Raw genomic sequence first — 19,594 nt, forward strand, 5'->3', positions numbered from 1 at the left:
AACAAACCATGAGCTGTAACCAAGGTTCTTCTTCTTGTTTGAGGGAACCAAACAGTGACCCTGGGTTCGGATGTAATGGTATTTATTTTTTATTTTTTATTTTATTTTATTAAGCTTATATACCGCCCGACTAGCAAACAGCTCTCTGGGCAGTGAACATAAAAACATATACAATAATAAAATTACAGGATCTAATACAACAAGTATATAAAAGTACACCATCTAAAATAAAATTACAACATTTACTCAAATTAACTTAGATTAAAATGCCTCAGAGAAGAGAAAGGTTTTAACCTGGCGCCGAAAGGATAATAGTGTCGGTGCCAGGCGTACCTCCTCAGGGAGACTATTCCACAATTCGGGGGCCACCACTGAGAAGGCCCTTGATCTTGTTACTACCCTCTGGGCCTCCCTATGGGTCGGGACCTGGAGGAGGGCCTTCGTAGTAGACCGTAGTGTACGAGCCAGTTCGTATCGGGAGAGGCGTTCCAGCAGATATCGTGGTCCTGCGCCGTATAAGGCTTTATATGTTAGTACCAACACTTTGAATCTGACCCGGAAGCATATTGGAAGCCAGTGCAGGCGAGCCAGAACAGGTGTTATATGCTCAAACCGCTTGGTTCTTGTTAGCAGTCTGGCCGCCGCATTTTGCACTAGCTGTAGCTTCCGAACCGTCTTCAGAGGTAGCCCTACGTAGAGCGCGTTACAGTAGTCCAAACGTGAGGTTACCAGAGCATGTACCACTGATGTAAGGTCCTCCTTACTCGGATAGGGACGTAGCTGGGCTACCAACCGAAGTTGGTAGAACGCATTCCGTGCCACCGAGGTACATGAGCCTCGAGTGATAGGGAAGAGTCTAAAACGACTCCCAGACTATGAACCTGCTCCTTTAGGGGGAGTGTAACCCCGTCCAGGACAGGGTATGTATCTACCGTCTGACCAGAGAAACCATCCACCAGCAGCATCTCAGTCTTATCAGGATTGAGTCTCAGCTTGTTCATTCTCATCCAGTCCATTGTCGCGTCCAGGCAACGGTTCAGCACATCGACCGCCTCACCTGAAGAAGGTGAAAAGGAGAAGTAGAGCTGCTTGTCATCAGCGTACTGATGACAACGCACTCCAAAACTCCGGATGACCGCACCCAACGGCTTCATATAGATGTTAAAAAGCATGGGAGACAGAACCGAACCCTGTGGGACCCCATATTGGAGAACCCATGGTGTTGAGCAATGTTCCCCAAGTATTATCTTCTGGAGACGGCCCGCCAAGTAGGAGCGGAACCACTGCCAAGCAGTGCCTCCAACACCCAACTCCGCAAGCCTCTCCAGAAGGATACCATGGTCGATGGTATCAAAAGCCACTGAGAGATCAAGGAGAATCAACAGAGTTACACTCCCTCTGTCTCTCTCCCGACATAGGTCATCAAACAGGGCGACCAAGGCCGTCTCAGTGCCAAAACCAGGTCTGAAACCCGACTGAAATGGATCTAGATAATCGGTTTCATCCAATAGCGCCTGGAGCTGGTCAACAACCACTCGTTCCAAGATCTTGCCCAAGAATGGAACATTCGCCACTGGTCTATAGCTGTTGAAGTCCTCTGGGTCCAAGGAAGGTTTTTTCAGAAGTGGTCTCACCGCCGCTTCTTTCAGACAGCCAGGGACCACTCCCTCTCGCAAGGAGGCATTTATCACTTCCTTGGCCCAGCCAGCTGTTCCCTCCTTGCTAGTTTTTATAAGCCAGGAGGGGCAAGGATCGAGTACCGAAGTGGTTGCACGTACCTGTCCAAGCACCTTGTCCACGTCCTCGAACTGAACCAACTGAAACTCATCCAACAAAACATGACTAGACTGTGCTCCAGACACCTCATTAGGACTAACTGTCATAAAATGGGAATCTAGGTCCCGGCGAATGGATAAGATCTTATGCTGGAAGTGCTCAGCAAACTCATTACAGCGGGCCACCGATGTATCTGCCATGTCCTGTGGACCTGGATGGAGTAGCCCTCGGACGACTCTAAAAAGCTCCGCTGGGCGGGAGAGAGATGACTTAATAGTGGCAGCGAAATGTTGTTTCTTCGCCGCCCTCACCGCTCCTACATACAGCTTGGTAGAAGCACAAACCAGCGCATAATTGCATTCGTCGGGAGTTCATCTCCAACTCCGCTCAAGCCGCCTCCTATCTTGCTTCATTGCTCTTAGCTCTGGAGTATACCAAGGAGCTGTATGAGCTCTACAAAGGAGAGGGCGCGCAGGAGCGATCGTGTCCACTGCCTGGGTCATCTCTGCATTCCACAGATTAGCCAGGGCTTCGACAGGAGCGCGTCCTATCAGCCGGAAAATCCCCCAGAGCCCTTTGAAAACCTTCAGGATTCATTAGTCTCCGGGGGCGGACCATTTTAATAGGTCCCCCACCCTTGCAGAGGGAGAAGGCCACTGAAAGTCTAAACTTCAGCAAGCAGTGATCTGACCATGACAAAGGGAGAAATGTAAGACTCCCCACATCCAGATTACTATCCCCATGTCCAGTAGCAAAAATAAGGTCGAGAGTATGCCCCGATGTATGTGTTGGGCCACTAACATGTTGAGACAGCCCCATGGTTGTCATGGCGTCCATGAAGTCCTGAGCTGCCCCAGACAAAGTAGCCTCAGCATGGATGTTGACATCCCCCAGTACTAATAGTCTGGGGGATCTCAACAATACCTCCGAGACCACTTCCATCAGCTCAGTTAGGGAAGCTATTGGGCAGCAAGGTGGGCGGTACACCAAAAGGATTCCCAGTCTGTCCCTCTGGCCCAACACAAGGTGCAAACACTCCAGACCAGTAATTGCATGGACATGGTGCTTGGTGAGTGAGATGGAACTCTTATAGACCACAGCAACCCCACCTCCCCGACCCTCAGATCTACCATGATGCTGGACCAAATACCCCGGTGGGCAGAGCTGGGAGAGACTAACTCCTCCCTGCTCGCCCACCCAGATCTCGGTTATGCATGCCAGATCGGCTGCCTCGTCCATAATCAAATCATGGACGAGGGAGGTTTTATTTTGTACCGATCTGGCATTAAGAAGCAGCAACTGGAGACCTGAGGGTTGGCTGAGAGGACAACCAACAACCCTGCGGATATGAGAAGGACCAGAACAAGGCACAGGCACTACATGTCTGGGCTGCGTTCCCCTTACCTGGCACGTCCTTCTCATAACACCATACCTCCCTCTGCCCGTCACTATGGCAATTGGGGCCCCCTCAAGTCTCCCCACTTGATAGAAAGGCCTCTTCCCCAGGCACATTGTAAACTATAAATACAAAAACTCATAAAAATAAAAACTCATATAAATAAAAAATACACATTCACTCATAACATACATTCATACAGACAGCCACACATTCAGTTTACACTCTCACTGGCTCTCCCGCCTGGGTGGTGATGGTCCTCTTCTCCTTGCAGGCACTGGATCTCCCAAGCCCCCTCAGCCAGCTGGCTTATATATCCCCTCCAAAGAAGGGACAGGTGGAACAGTATCAGGCACAGCTGGCTGAGTACCTGGGGCCTGGTCCTGCAAGGTGCCCACGTGCAGAGCAGGAGCCCAAGAAGGAGAGAGCAGAGATGTTGACCAAGCAGCAGCAGCAAAGCAGGCAGATGGCTCTCCCTCCCTGGGCGGTGATGGTCCTCTTCCCCTTGCAGGCTTGCCACCATGGCTTCCCTCCTGGGAGGAGCACCACCAGGGGAGGAGTGTCTATGATTTCAATAGCATACACCAATATGCTGTGTGTTTACCTTTAAATCATAATTTAGTTAAAGTGGCATGAAGACAAGGCCATTATAAAAGACAATCTGCTGTGATGTGTGTAATCTACCTTGGGCTTTGGTGGGGGGATTCAGGATAGAAATGATAATGTTAAATAATTATCATTAATAATAGTAATTTCTTATTTCAGATTTAACAAGTCAAGTAGAGACTATTGAAAACAAGTTCCAGAAAGCAGCTGCCGAAAGCAGCCATTATAAAGAACTATTTGTGTAAGACACTTAATTTTATTCATATCAGGTTTAAATGTTATTCATATCAGGTGTAGTTTTTTTCTGCCTGATTCTCCTATAATTATGTGCTAAAATATAAGAGATAATGAATATTAGGTTAATTTATTGAAGTCTATGCTGAAAATTGAGAGAATAGCATTGATTTTTTAAAAAGATTTATAAGACATAGAAACTGTTTCCTTATATTTGGGTTGTCTTAGTGTTGTCTTGTTGTGCTCTGAAGGAGCCCATGGGGCAAGGAGATCTCCTAGTAAGCAACTTGCTCCAAGGAGGATTGGAAGTGACCCAAGGCCTTTTGATCTCCTATGCTTCACCTTATTTTGGAGAACAAGAGTCTCTTAAAGAGCCAGCCCTCTCGCCTGAAGTAGGCATGGGGGAGAAATTTGGTTCAGTTCGCATTAAAAGCCAAATCTGTGAAATCCACATTTTGTGAAACAATATGAGAACAGAACCACAGCCAAATTATCAAAATGTTATGATGCAGTTCTTCAACCAAAAATGCATATATTTGGGGGAAATGTGAACAAAAATGAATTATATTAGGAGAAATTGCATGCAAAAATGTGTACATTAATCAAAACATCATACAAAAATGTGTTTTTAGGAGAAATTAGCATTAAAATACTGAAGAATTTTCATGAGGATTTTTTTAAAAAAAAATCACAAATGGCTGTAGAAATCTGGAGAACTGAATCTGAGGTTTAAAGAAGGAAACACCGAGAGAACTGAAATTTAGAAATCCTTCCATTCCTAGCCTGAAGACAGGCACTTCTGTGCTCCACAGCCTTTACCCTTGTTCACTTTGTGCACCATTGGACTGGGCGGGGGGGAATGAGAGCACTCAGTTCCTCAGGCTTGGGGGAAGGCAGCCATTAGGGCCCTAGCTCTGGTCCTATGAGCCTTGGTGCTGTGAAATCTGGTGCAGTATGTTCCTGCTAACCTCGGGTTCAGTGAGTCCCTGGTCTCCAGAGTAGTCCGGGGTCATGAGAGTTAAGGAAGTATCCAGAGGTGGTGTTTTTAAATTTATTACCCATCCTTCACCAACAGGTCCCAGGGTGAGTTACAACAGTTTAAAATTTAGTATTAAAGACAATTAAAACAAATTACAGGCATAGGAATAAGTATGTCCTGAAAACATACATCTCAGGTGTCAAAGGCCAGAGTAAAGAGGTGTGTCTCCAGCATTTGCCAAAAACTGTACAGTGAAGGTGCCTGTCACATCTCTGTGGGGAGGGGATTCCACAACTTAGGGAGTGCCACAGAGAATGCACTCTCCCAGGCCGCCATCCTCTGAACTTCTAAGGGCAGCAGAACTATCAAGAAGGCCCACTCTGCTGATCTTAACACCTGAGAGGGTCTGCAGGGATGGAGAAGGCATAGCATCTTTTTGAATGAGTAAAATTTACAAAAATAATACAGCAGATAATGGGAATCTTTTCAGAGCTTGGAAGCACTTGTAACGAATTACTTGTAATTCATTACTTTTTTGAGGAACGAGTGGGTAGTTCCTTTACATTTTGATTGTAATAGAACTAGGAGTAATTTTATTACTTTTGTGGAGCAATTGTAATGTTTCCAGCATTACTTTGGGGCATTACTTGCAGGGGGAGCAGGGGATGTCTTCTGCTCCTCTGATTTGTGGATGAAAATCATGTGCCTCAAACCAGGCTTCTGTGCAGCGTCGCTCTTCCTTCATGCTCTGTGGGTGGGTAGGAGGCGACGAGGGAGGAGGTGGAGAGTGAGACGGGGTGGAGTGGAGAAAACGATCGTTTAAAAAATGGATGGTGGTGGTGAAGAATTGAGTGGAGGGAAAAAGGAGCTAGAGGGCAAGAACATGGATAAAGGTGTAGAAGGAGGCAGCAGCAGAATGGAGGTGAAAGATAACTCTGTGTGTGTGTGTGTGTGTGTGTGTGTGTGTGTGTGTGTGTGTGTGAGAGAGAGAGAGAGAGAGAGAGAGAGAAAGAGAGAGAGAGAGAGAGAGAGAGAGAGAGAATACTGTGTTTGCACTTGGCACACAAAGTGGCCTCCACCACCCTCTCTGGCTGCTGTGCTGCATTTGCAGTATTTTAACTTTTTTGCATCTTGGGAAAATGTTTGCAAAGGTGAGTGTCCCTTAGTTGGTGGCAGGGCAGGGTCCAAGAGGTGGTTAAGTGAGAGAGATTATGCTTGCTGGCTGGGGGAGGGGGAGTTGCACTTAGTTTGACGTGCAAAGATCAGAGTAGTGGCCTCTGCCTCCCTCCTCACCTCCCTTACCAGCGGAGAGACCACCATTGCTATCTTATGGAAAAAAAGAATTATTCTACTACCTCTGTATGTGTGTGTTTATTTTTAATGTTGTTTTAGTCTACTTAGATGTGCAGGAGGCAAGGCCAGCACCTTTTAGGGTTTTTTTTAAAAAAGTAACTGAAATGTAATTGTACCATTTGCTTTTGAGAAAAAGTAATCAGTCACTTTCAGAGCAATTGTAATTGTAACTGTAATTACTATTTTTTTGGGGGGGCATGTAATTGTAACTGTAATTTATTACTTTTTAAAAGTAATCTTCCAAGCTCTGAATCTTTTACGCTAACACAACAGCCCTGCTCAATCAACCAAAGGTCTAGTTACCCAAGTATCCTTCTTCCCACAGTGGCCAGCCAATTGCCTCCAAGAATTCCAGAAGCAACAGTCCCCTCTTGAAGTTGCTCCATAGTAACTGGTGCTATACTGCCTCTAAACACAGAGCTTCCATGTAGCCATCCTGGTCAATAGCCATTGGTAGGCCTTTCCTCTTCTATGAATTTGTCTTTTAAGGCCATCTAAGTGTTAAAGTCATCTGTTCTTGAGGGAAGCATATTTAATTGACGTTGTTACTTCTGTTGTAAGAAGTTCCAGAGGAGCACCCATGTAACTTATTTGCAGCAAAAACAAGTAAGAGTCCTGTGGCGTCTTAAAGTCTAACAGATTTGTTGTGGCAGAAGCTTTCATGGACTTGAGTCCACTTCATCTGATTTATGAGTAACCAGTCACTTTAATAATTGTTCTCTATTGCTTTTAAAGGTTTTTTTATATTGCTTTACAACACCCTGATGTTTTGCAAGCAGACGGCGTAGAGATACTCAGACAAACAAACAAAATGAAATATTATCCTGAGTTATATGTGTATGTACACACAAACTCTGTTGGGAGGAATTGTAAATAGTAAGGTCGGAAGAAAATTAAATGTCATCCCCTTCTCATCTCACTGTTTACAATCCCACCCCCAATCATATGTATGTGTGTGAATATAATATAATATGTAGCGGCAATTCAGGTTAACCCTTGGGAAAGGACACCTTTCCTTTTTGCATTCCCATGCAGAGTATGGGAAACATGAGAAGCTGCCTTATACTGAATCAGACAACTGTTCCATCTCAGTATTGTCTGCACTGACTGGCAGTGGCTCTTCAGGGCTTCAGGCAGGGAACTCTTCCGGCCCTACCTGGAGGTGCTGGGGTTTTGAACCTGGAACCTTGTGCATGTAAAGCACATTTGCTGTATAATGACCCTCCCTTTGTCCCATTGAGCTATAGACCTTCACCATGCATTGATGGAGTGGGCTGTAGTCTATGAAAGCCTATAGCATAATAAATTTGTTATTCTTGAAGGTGCCACAACGCTCCTTGTTATTTTTACTGCAGCAGACTAACACCAATATATGCCCCTCTGGAAATTATTACAAAAACCTACAGCTGATTTCACAATAGGCTAAATCCAGCTTTTCTTGGTGTAGACTATGGGCTATTTTAATTTATTTTTAATGCAGAGTATATTTTAATTATTTCAGATACTTGCATCCTCTCTTTTGATCATAAGAAATCATAACAATAAGAAAGATGACAGGAAAACAGTTGCAAAGAATAAAAACAAAATAAAATAGAAAGCGTATAGTTTCCCAACATACATTAGCAGTCACGATCAGCTCAAAGTTTCTCAGTCATTGAATTCCAAAAGCCCTCTGGAAAAGCACCATATATATGCTGGCAGAAAGAGAGTGCATGCAAAATAAACCTCTCCAGAGAGGGAATTCTTCATTCCTCTGTTGAGAAGGCCCTACCCTATGTCACCCCAGCATACCTCAGATGGTGGGAAAACATGACACAAGACCTATGAAGAAGCGTGTAGCTGGGGCTGTATACAGCTGTAACTCTGCTAAGCAACAGAAAGAACCTAACCAGTCTCAAAATTCAACAGAGGTGCTGAATCTGTCAGTCAAAGGATAGACTCTGAATGGCACAAGCTGGAGCAGAGCTATATGAGGGCAGGTAGCCCAGGACTCCCCCTACCTCACAGCCCCTCAATCTGCTTAGTAGACACCAGGCCTACTTCTAACTGCCCGTGACATGCCTTTATAGTTGTCACAAGGCCAAGTCTTTAGCCAAGTCTTCTGTCGGTAGCTAGGGATCTGACCTCACTAATTCCTCTTTACTGCAAAAGAATGCTGACCTAGATGGAATATGTAGCCATGAACTATCATCTCTCAGTGAAATACTATGGGATTTTTTAAATTGGAGCAGGCTCAAAGTAAACATCACCCACACAGGACAAAGTGACAGACTTTCCTATCACAAATAGTCATTTCGGCATTGCTGCATCCAGAAGAGTTTTCTGTGGCAACAATGAGCAAATAATAGGAGAGGAGGTGGGCTAGAAATAGAACTGAGGTATAGTGCCATCAATTTTGCTCCTACTGTGGAAGACCAGAAATGTACAACCTTTCTCTGCCCTCAGTGAAGTGTAGCTGAGGTCCAAAATAGATGTGATGGAGGCAGTCCTTTCTGTTTAAACATAAAACTGCTTGAAACATGTAAAAAGATGGGGGTGAGGAGCCAATTTTCAAAGCAAAGAGACACATGGGTAAGAGGATCTGATCTCTCCTCAGCTGTATATGAGAACATAAGAAGAGCTCACTGGATCGGGCCAACTCCCATCTAGTCCAGCATCTTGTTCTCACAGTGGCCAACCGCGTACCTGTGGGAAGTCTGCGGCAACCTTTCCAAGTGTTTTTCTCTTAGACAGGGTCTCTTTTGTTACCAGAGCCCCCAGCTTGGATAAAGTTTCCTGAAGGGATGGGAGTGCAGGAAGGTAAACCACAGGAAGGGAGGATTCTGGACTCATCCCTTTAAAAAAGAAAAAGAAAAAAGGACCCCCGACCTCTCCCTTTTTATGTGATTTCGACACCTCCATGTTTAAACTCAGTTCAATTACTCAATTCAAATAGTGGGTAAAATCCTGGGTAAAAGCAGGAAGATGATAAGCACAAGACATTGGCCCGCACCGAGGGTGTTTTTCCACCCAGAAGCCTTCTGCCAACTTCATTTCCTTCTCATTCCGTTTTTATCAGAATATGGGATAGCATGGCACCATCCACCCATTTCCAGACATTATGTTTTTACATCCATGGTATCCCTACCACACCAGTGGCAGTGTGTGCCTGAAAGTGCCTGTTTTGTTCAGTCATAGATCCTCCCCTTCCTCCGTGCTTTCCACTCGCTACCTATTACACCACACTGAGCTTGCGTACAAAGTACCAAGCAGGGTGTGGTTTTTGTAATAGTCTGGCCCTAGGAAGTGTTTGATGCACAGCTGTAAGTTGCTCATGCGTTTGTGGTGTATCACTCTTGCTGCATTGGTACTTAGTGGTGGTGGTGTTTTTTGTTTTAAATAGTGCACAAGTCCCACTCAGCTCTGTCAGCAAGCCCAGCCAGTTGGGATGTTTTGCAACTCTCCTCTGCTTGCTGTTGCCCATTTCAGTGGGCTGAGCAGGGAGTTTGGGGCTGTGCATCAAAGGACAAAGAGCTGGCTTGGCCAGTGGTATCACAAGACCTTGAGCAGCATGGAAAGGAGAGGGACCCCACTGGGCAACAAAAAGCCCACTGGCTGGGGAGTTAACACACTTCCTTACCTCTTCCCTTCCCACTGTTGTCTCAGTTTTACAAACTTCACTGCAGGCTGCCAGTTGCAGGAGAGAAGCACGGCCAGCCAGCCTTTGTTCCCACAAAGTTCCTGAGAGAGAGGAAGGAGGAGCATTTGCAGGGCCATTCCAAAGCCTTTTGACGCTGCATCTGTTTCATTGCCAGTTTACAAAATGACTCAGTGGGGGTGTGAAACTAGCAGGCTTTTTTCTTCTTAATAGCCTCAGGACTTGGACACCAACAAGAGGCTTAGCAACAAAATTCCAGGCAAGACTTTCTGATGCTCTGCAAGCCCCACTCTGCTACATAGAAAAGTAAAATAAAATTCCATGCACAGCAACATTGCTGTCTCCCTACCCAGTGAGTTGTAGGTTGAATGAAAAGCAACAGCCTTCCCAAGGCTGTTCCTGGGGAAAGAATGGCCCAGGTATGTCAAACTGGAACCAGGTGTGGCTGTAGAGCACATCCTCAAGAAATGTCACATCACACATCCAAAGCAAATTACCTCTACAAATTGAATAGTTCCATTTTGAAACAGCCATATCTTTTTCCACATCTTTAACAGTACTAATTGGATTTTTTTATGGAAATTCTGCATTAACAAGGGGGAAAATTGGATGCATACAACTCAAGCGTGATGTTGTGAAGACGCCCCTCTCAAACACACACACAACTGAGTGCCTGGGACAGTACGAATACACAGTAAATAGCTGGTGGTGAAGTGCTCAGAGTTTGGATGCCACAATGCACCAGTACATCACAGAAGTACTGATTTCTTTTTAAAAATTACATAAATTGTTTGTTTATTCCAGCCTTCCCTTCCAGGAGAAAGGTTGGTGTACATCAGGGATGGGGTGGGGGGAATGGATTCAGCCAGCAGGCTAGATCCTGGATTCTTCCACCACCAGCAGGCCACTTCAAGGCCCCAGATTGTGCACTGGCAGGTGTGTCTCTATCTGCCCCATACCATATAACATCAGGAGTGGGACAGGTGTGTGTGGTTTTGGGGATATGGCTTCATAGGCCAAATTGGGACCCATGCTGGGACTAATTAGGTTTCCCATGTCTGACATATATGGACCTCCTCCATGCACCCATTTTATTGTCACAACAACTTTGTGAGGCAGGTTAGGCTTAGCCCAGAGTCACCCAGTGACCTTCACGGCCAAGTGTGGATTTGAAGCCAAATCTCCCCAGTCCTAGCCTAGCACTCTAGCACTGCACCACACTGCATGCCAGTATCCTGCAAGACACAAGATCATACTCTGGAGGTAGAGAGAAGTGAGCAGGCAATGGCTATCCCCAAACCCTTTACACAAAAGGAAAATGAGAAAAAGGTGACAGCACAAGCATAATGGATATGGCACAGCTGGATCCTAGGACAAAAGCCTCATTGTGTTCCAGCTTTTGAGTATGAAACTTCTGGCACTGCAGTGGTAAGGAACAGCTGCGCACAACCCTCCCCTCCTCCAAAGTGTAATATCCAGCAACAACAAGGGGAGGGATCCATATGTACAAAGAGAACACAAAAGCTACAAAGAAAACAGGAAATCCTGCAACGTCAGAGAGTAGGGCTGATGAAGGGATCAGAGAGATTCAGATCTAAGTGGGAAAACACACGCAAACCCAAAGTCAAGGCAGAGCCCGTCAGTGTTGAATAAGACACAGAAAAGCCAGCCACAACATATAGGTGGAGAGCTCACTGTGATAGCATGACTGTTTGGCTAACTCAGAATGTCACAGTCTGCAGAAAGAAGCCCAAGTCCTTACCCTGCATGAGGGAGGCCTACTACTGAGCACAGGAAAAGGATACAGTCATTACAGTGGGAGGAGCATTATGGGAGAGGATGGCGAAAAATCCAGTACCCATCATGGCCATTTCAGATTAAAGGAGACCCCAACAAGCAGAAACTCCATTGGTGCCATCATAAAAATAATTTAATGGGGTCAGACTAAGTAGTCCATCTGGTCCAGTATCCTGTCTGCAATTTCCAGTGTCTCTAATAAATACAAGGGGCCAGGTTGTGTGTAATCTTTTGCACTCTTATGCGAGCTTTTCACCTCCCTGCAACTCCTGCTTTTGAAGGTCAGGAAAGAGCAACACTCCATGAGCTCAAGTGGCTGGCACCAGACGGATAAATGGTCAACCCCCTTTCACACCAACACATGGACCGGGTTTGTGCATGAGCACTGGCCTCATAGGAACTACTTATACCGAGTGAGGCCATTGGTCCTTGGTCCATCTTTATTGTCTACATTATTGTCTACATTGACTGACAGCAGCTCTCTCAAGTTTCAGAAAGGAGGCTTTACCAGTCCTGCCTGGAAGTGCCAGGGATTGAAATGGTGACTTTCCGCATGCAAAGCAGGTGTCCTGCCACTATGCTACAGTTCCTGGTGTTTGTTAGATACAACCATGATTAGTACCATTTGTCCTTAATAATACACTTTTCCTATCTGCATTGTAAGTGAAGTTTTAACCATAACAAATTCAAGAGTGAGATTTGCGTTTTAAAAACATTTTACATTCAGAGATAGTGTACACACATTGTCATCTCAAAGGACAGCAATCATTATTCTTTTCAAATGAGTACTTACATTCCAATTCCTGCATTCACTGTTTTTTTTTTAAAATCAGATCTGTAAATACACCGTTGCTAAGTACTGCAAATATTTTAACTGTAATCGAAATGAGGAAACACTGGGAAAACATATACATCAGTATACCATAATGAGTTTCCCAATGTAATTTGGAGTTGTTGTTATAGTCTGGGTCTAATTTAGCAAAATAATATATACTATTTCAGTTAAAATATAAATATAAAGGTTAACTAGAGTTATTAATAGGTGAAGTAATGTTATAATGATGAAAAATTTCTCCCAAGTTTCCAACTTTAGTGGCATTTGAATTGTTACACTGCTTGCCTGTATGCATTCCTGATTTGCTGAAAAATCAGCACCGCAAATTCAGTGTTTGGTGGTTGCTACAGTAAATGATCACATACTAGGTTTAAATTACTCTGAGAACATTCATTGCCATTTAAAGTGTCAGGCAGCCCATCACTCACTTGTAATACATATCTGCCAACTTCAGACTAAAGCTGTTCCTCCACTCTGAAGTTCCCGTCTTCCATGTTGTTTCACTTATATATAATAAAGAGAAGAAAAATAAGGATAGATTCATATATTCCTAAATATGTGCTTAATTTCAGAGCTTTAAGATTGCCTAGGAGTAGAGCATTTTCTGTGTGCCTGCCTTCTATAGTGCTCTCAGAGTCTTCTCTTGTCCTGCCAGTGTTGGGTTTGGCATCACATGGCATGTATGGTCTGTTTCAATTATTACTTGAATCTGTTCAGCTGGGGACTGGGAGCAGGCCTTGCTTTGTCTCCTGTTCCCCACTTAGAATCATAGAATAGTAGAGTCGGAAGGGGCCTATAAAGCCATCAAGTCCAACCCCCTGCTCAATGCAGGAATCCAAATCAAAGCATTCCCGACAGATGGCTGTCCAGCTGCCTCTTGAATGCCTCCAGTGTCGGAGAGCCCACTACTTCTCTAGGTAATTGGTTCCATTGTTGTATGGCTCTAACAGTTAGGAATTTTTTCCTCATGTTCAGTCGAAATCTGGCTTCCTGCAACTTGTGCCCATTATTCTGTGTCCTGCATTCTGGGACGATCGAGAAGAGATCCCAGCCCTCCTCTGTGTGACAACCTTTCATGTACTTGAAGAGTGCTATCATATCTCCCCTCAGTCTTCTCTTCTCCAGACTAAACATGCCCAGTTCTTTCAGTCTCTGCTCATAGGGCTTTGTTTCCAATCCCCTGATTATCCTTGTTGCCCTCCTCTGAATCTGTTCCAGTTTGTCTGCATCCTTCTTGAAATGCAGAGACCAGAACTGGACACAGTACCCAAGATGAGGCCTAACCAGTGCTGAATAGAGGGGAAGTAATACTTCACAAGATTTGGAAACTAAACTTCTGTTAATGCAGCCTAACATAGCATTTGCCTTTTTTGCCGCCATATCACACTGTTGGCTTATATTCAGCTTGTGATCAACGACAATTCCAAGATCCTTCTCACATGTCGTATTGCTGAGCCAAGTATCCCCCATCTTATAACTGTGCATTTGGTTTCTTTTTCCTAAGTGCAGAACATTGCATTTATCCCTGTTGAATTTCATTCTGTTGTTTTCAGCCCAATGCTCCAGCCTATCAAGGTCCCTTTGAATTTTGTTTCTGTCTTCCACGGTATTAGCTGTGCCCCCCAACTTTGTATCATCTGCAGATTTGATAAGCATGCTCAGTACCTCCTCATCCAAGTCGTTAGTAAAAATGTTGAAGAGCACGGGGCCCAGAACCAACCCCTGGTACCCCACTCGTTACTTCCGCCCAGTTTGAGAAGGAACCATTGATATGCATTCTTTGAGTACGATTCTGGAGCCAACTGTGGATCCACCTGATAGCTGTTCCATCCAGCCCACATTTAGCTTGCTAATCAGAATATCATGGGGCACTTTCGACTTCAGGAAAGCTTTTGACAGATATATTATTTCCACAGCATTCCCACAGTCTACAAGGGAGGTTACCCAATCAAAAAACGAGATAAGATTAGTTTGGCAGGATTTGTTCTTCATAAATCCATGTTGGCTCCTAGTAATCACTGCATTGTTTTCAAGGTGCTTACGGATTGACTGCTTTATAATCTGCTCCAGAGTTTTTCCAGGGATTGATGTCAGGCTGACTGGTCTGTAGTTCCCCGGTTCCTCCTTTTTGCCCTTTTTGAAGATAGGGACAGCATTAGCTCTCCTCCAGTCATCCGGCACTTCACCAGTCCTCCATAATTTCGCAAAGGTAGACAGCGGTTCTGAGGGTTCTTCAGCCAGTTCCTTCAATACTCTAGGATGCAGTTTAGCGGGCCCTGCCGATTTGAACTAGGTCAAAGTGATTAGGTATTCCTTGACCATTTGTCTATCAATCTCAAGCTCCAATCCTGCCCCTTCCACTTCATGTTTCCTGGGAGGGTCATAGATCCTTTTCTGGGAGAAGACTGAGCCAAAGTAGGAATTGAGCACTGTCTTTTCTTTGTCATCTGTTACTATTTTGCCATCCTCATTGAGTAGCTGTGCCACCATTTCTTTTCTTTGTCTTTTACTATGGACGTACCTGAAGAAAGCGTTTTTGTTGCTTTTAGCATCTCTCGCTAACCTCAGCTCATTCTCAGCTTTAGCCTTCCTGATGCCATCCCTGCAATTCCGTGATTCCTGCCTGTACTCTTCCTTTGTGGCCTGGCCTTCTTTCCACTTCCTGTATGTGTCCTTTTTTGTTTTTAGGTCATCTCTAAGCTTCTTGTGAAGCCACATTGGCTTCTTCTGCTGTTTCCCCCATTTTTTCCTTGTTGGAATTGCTTGCCATTGCACTTTTAGAATTTCCTTTTTTAGAAACTCCCACCCATCTTCGACTCACTTTCTCATTAGGGTGGCTTGCCATTGAACGGTACTTACAATTGTTCTGAGTTTATTAAAATCAGCTTTCCTGAAGTCCAGGGTGTGCATATGGCTACTCTCAGCTTTTGCTTCTGTTAAAATTAAGAATTCAAGTATGGTGTGGTCACTTTCCCCCAGAGTTCCCATAACTGCCACTTCATCCACCAAATCATCTCTATTGGTTAGAATCAAGTCCAGGATAGCTGATCCTCTCGTTGATTCCTCCACTTTCTGTATGAGAAAGTTATCTCCAACACAAGTCAGAAATTTCTTAGAGGGACCATGTTTGGCAGAATGTGTCTCCCAACAGATATTGGGATAATTGAAGTCCCCCATTACTACTATATCATGCCTCCTCAAAACATTGCCAATTTGCTTTTAAAAAGTTACATTCTCATCTTCTCCTTGATTGGGTGGTTGGTAGTAGACCCCAAGCACCACATTCCTTTATTACTTGTCATGTTAATTTTAATCCAGATACTCTCGGTGGAGCTACCAAGCTCATCTTCCTGTATTTTTGTGCAGGGATATATATTTTTAACATATAGCAGGACTGCACCTCCCTTTTTATTCCTTCTGTTCTTTTTGAACAAGTTATATCCTTCAGTCACTGTATTCCAGTCATGGGAGTCATCCCACCAAGTTTCAGTTATACCTATCAAGTCGTAATTACTCTCCTGTATTAAGAGTTCAGGGAGCCAGTGTGGTGTAGTGGTTAAGGTGTTGGACTACGACCTGGGAGATCAGTGTTCGAATCCCCGCATAACTATGAAGCTCACTGGGTGACCTTGGGCCAGTCACTGTCTCTCAGCCTCATGAAAACCTATTCATAGGGTCGCCATAAGTTGCAATTGACTTGAAGGCAGGACATTTACATTTTTATTAAGAGTTCAAGTTTGTCCCGCTTGTTTCCCATGCTCTGCGCATTGGTATACAAACATTGAAGACCATGTGATTTATGGCTTGGCTTCCTTACTACATTTTTCTGAGGACTGTTACTGGGCCCTATTAGAGCCGATCTCTCTGTTCCCGTTACTGTGCACAACCCTTCATCAGTCATTACCACCAAGTTTACGTCTCCCTTCTCCTTAGGATTCAGTTTAAAGACCTCCTGATGAACTTCTGCATGCCGTGGCCAAACACATTCTTCCCAATCCTTGTGAGATGCAACCCATCACTTGCCAACAGTCCATCTTCCAGGAAGCATAGCCCGTGGTCCCAGAATACAAATCGCTTCACCACAGTTTCTTCCTCACTAGCAAAGGAAGGGGATTCCCATGCTCCAACAAATTCAATAGTTCATAATGTAGTGATCAGGTTCTTCCCACAATGAGAAGAGCCAAGGAGAAAGTGTGGCATGTGAGCCAGTGGTGGCTGGTGGTGTGAGGTGAAGTGTAACACTCAGCTTCTGAGGCAGCTGCATTGGTCTCACCAGTGATTGTTGTGTGGCATTGGTGGAAATAAAGACACTTCAGTCAGAACTAGTAGGTAGACAACTTCAGTGACTGACCAGCAGTGCTCAGTGTGGGCTCCTGACACCATGAACCTGTGCTTATGTTGGGTGCTGCTGGCTAGTCAAACAATGGTGTGCTTGCATTATGTTAACCCTACTTTCGCCTGCTTCCACATGTGATACCCTTGGGTAAGGATGGAAAGATCTGTCAGTCTTGGTTCTCCCAGTTTCTTATTTTTCCAATCTTAAATTCAGTTATCCACATTTCTGCAGCAAATAGCCCAGGCAAATGCTGGAAGAAACTGCAGTTGTTCCATGTCAGTAGTGGTTCAGTAAGAGATAGCTAAGCTAATGTCCATGCTCTGTGTGCACAGAATTTGAGATATTGGAGCACTCTCTCTCTTAAGTAGACATTGGTTATCACTCTTTAGCAGAACTTTCCAGCAAGAATGATCACCCAAAGGCACTGCTCCATTTGGACAGCATACTTGCCGAGAATAACAAGACATAGCCCTGTTCTTCCTACTTCATTTTCCATTCTTGTCTTCTGATTTCCATCTGCAGGATAGAACAGAAAGTTTCAATACATAGAACTTTCACGGAAGAGAACAAAAACTGGCAACGGTTGCATGTGGTTTGAAATTGCAGCTCAATCATAGAATAACATTTCCCAATTCCCTTTCTTCCTTCATCAGTGGCACCACAAAAACACTTTCTATAATTTGCATGTGTAGTTATTCAACCAACAGTAATTTAAGCAAGCCATCCACATCAAGATGTTATGGGCCACACTGATAGTGGCTGTCTGACAAAAACAGCTGGGCCAGGAGTAAACGCAGCCAGGGAGGGAGTGATGTGGTACCACCAATGTGTGGATATCTTGACATGTGCCCTTGGGGGCTATAAAGTTCCCTTGAGACCAAGCAGAAAGAAGAGGTAAACAACGGATAAGGGACTTAGGGGACAGAAGGGATTGTCAGCAGAGAGCCAGGGGGATACCTTCTGTCTGCTCAAAGGGATCCCACTGTAAAACTGGATCACTCGGGCAAACAGGAGATCCAGGAACTATCTGGTGAGAAGGTAAGCCCCTGATGCTTCTCTGTATGGTGCAAGCAGGGACTCAGGTGCCTGGAGATGGATGGATGAGCTGGGATGTGCCTTCGAAAGCTGTGAGGATAGGGGCAGGCCCCCAAAACCTTTTACATTAGAACCCTTGGTATATTGATTAAACCAGTGGTTCCCAAACTCAGACACACAGAGGGACCGCTTGAAAATTGCTTGAGAGTCTTGGGGGATTACTTCATGATTTTTCTGCCTGTTGTAGTAACTGTAATGCGCTGTGCTAGATGCTGTTTGCTTCTTAATTGTATTTTATTGCTTTTATTTCTTGTATATTGTATTACCATTTTAATTCCATAGAATTCTGTATTCTGTAGAATTCAAATTGCAATACAATAAAGTACAAGCAATAAAAATAGAATTAAAAATCAATATGAATGTTTAATGTGATGGATGTGCTGCCTCCCGTCTTAATCTATAAATCCACAGGCACGCCATGATCCACCTGAATGAAGCTTGTCCACAGACCACAGTTTGGGAACCCCGGGATTAAACTTTATGGCATAAACAATTTAAGCTGCAATCTAATACACACACATCTGGAAGTAAGTTCCATTGAACCCAATGGAACTTACTTCTGAGTAGACATGTATTGGATTGCAGCCTTGGTTCTTTATATGCTTTTAATGGCCTTCTCATTGATGTGTCTAGCTCAGGCACTTTACATCTCTAATACGGTGTTTGAATAAGCAAGTTGTTCTTTAACGTACCTCCCTAATGTGGATTGTTGAGAATCAGCATTGATTCATACATTCTTTGTGCCCCTCTTCCTACTTTCTTCACTGATTTCATCTTTAACACAATTGCCATTCCACAAAAAAGCGATTGAGGCTGTGGGCACACTGATGATGATGATGATGATGATAGACTGCCTTCAAGTCGATTCCGACTTATGGAGACCCTATGAATAGGGTTTTCATGGTAAGCAGTATTCAGAGGGGGTTTATCATTGCTTTTCTCTGAGGCTGAGAGGCAGTGACTGACCCAAGGTCACCCAGTGAGCTTCATGGCTGTGTGGGGATTTGAACCCTGGTCTCCCAGGTCGTAGTCCAACACTTCAAAAGCAGCGACAGTGGTTTTTCTGGCTGCGTTTTGAAGCGATTCTGCCCTCTGCGGGACACACCTCCCTTCCCCACTGCTGATTTCAGACCTTTCAGGACCACCCATAGCAAAGGGTTGGGCCAAACACTGTCTCTGCCTGAGCCTACAACAATGTGCTTTCATTGGCCAAACTGGCTGATCTACCAATCAGTTGTGAAATCTGTGTGAAGCTGAATTAAAAAATGCAGTTGAGCTGACACAACCAGGTTTTAGAGTAAAAAGGGGTGGAGTTTGACGAGTGCCATGTACCCCCGGTGAAGACACACCAGAACCAGCACAGCAGTAAGTGTGTCTCTACACTAAGGAGAGATGCCCAACCCCTCTATCCACATGTCCTATTTGTTCACCTACCCACTTGTATGTATATGGCAAATGACAGCTTCACTTATGTCTGAAGCAAGCAATTTACTAAGAAGAATGATTACTCACCCATGGCTAATAGCAGCAAGATTCCTGAAGTATTTATT

At 44.5% G+C, this 19,594-nt stretch overlaps 1 protein-coding gene across 5 annotated transcripts in view; it reads left to right on the forward strand.

The window, feature by feature from the left end:
* The window catches only part of LEKR1 (leucine, glutamate and lysine rich 1), a 132,053-nt gene that overhangs the window by 70,721 nt on the left and 41,738 nt on the right, over positions 1–19,594 (forward strand). For all 5 annotated transcript variants that reach the window (XM_061637129.1, XM_061637127.1, XM_061637126.1 and 2 more), the window contains one exon: positions 3,938–4,019. In XM_061637129.1, the coding sequence (XP_061493113.1) occupies positions 3,938–4,019 (82 nt within the window). The remainder of the gene's footprint in view (positions 1–3,937; positions 4,020–19,594) is intronic.

Source organism: Rhineura floridana, chromosome 7 (genome assembly GCF_030035675.1).
Source record: "Rhineura floridana isolate rRhiFlo1 chromosome 7, rRhiFlo1.hap2, whole genome shotgun sequence".
In the NCBI taxonomy this organism is placed as follows: domain Eukaryota; kingdom Metazoa; phylum Chordata; class Lepidosauria; order Squamata; family Rhineuridae; genus Rhineura; species Rhineura floridana.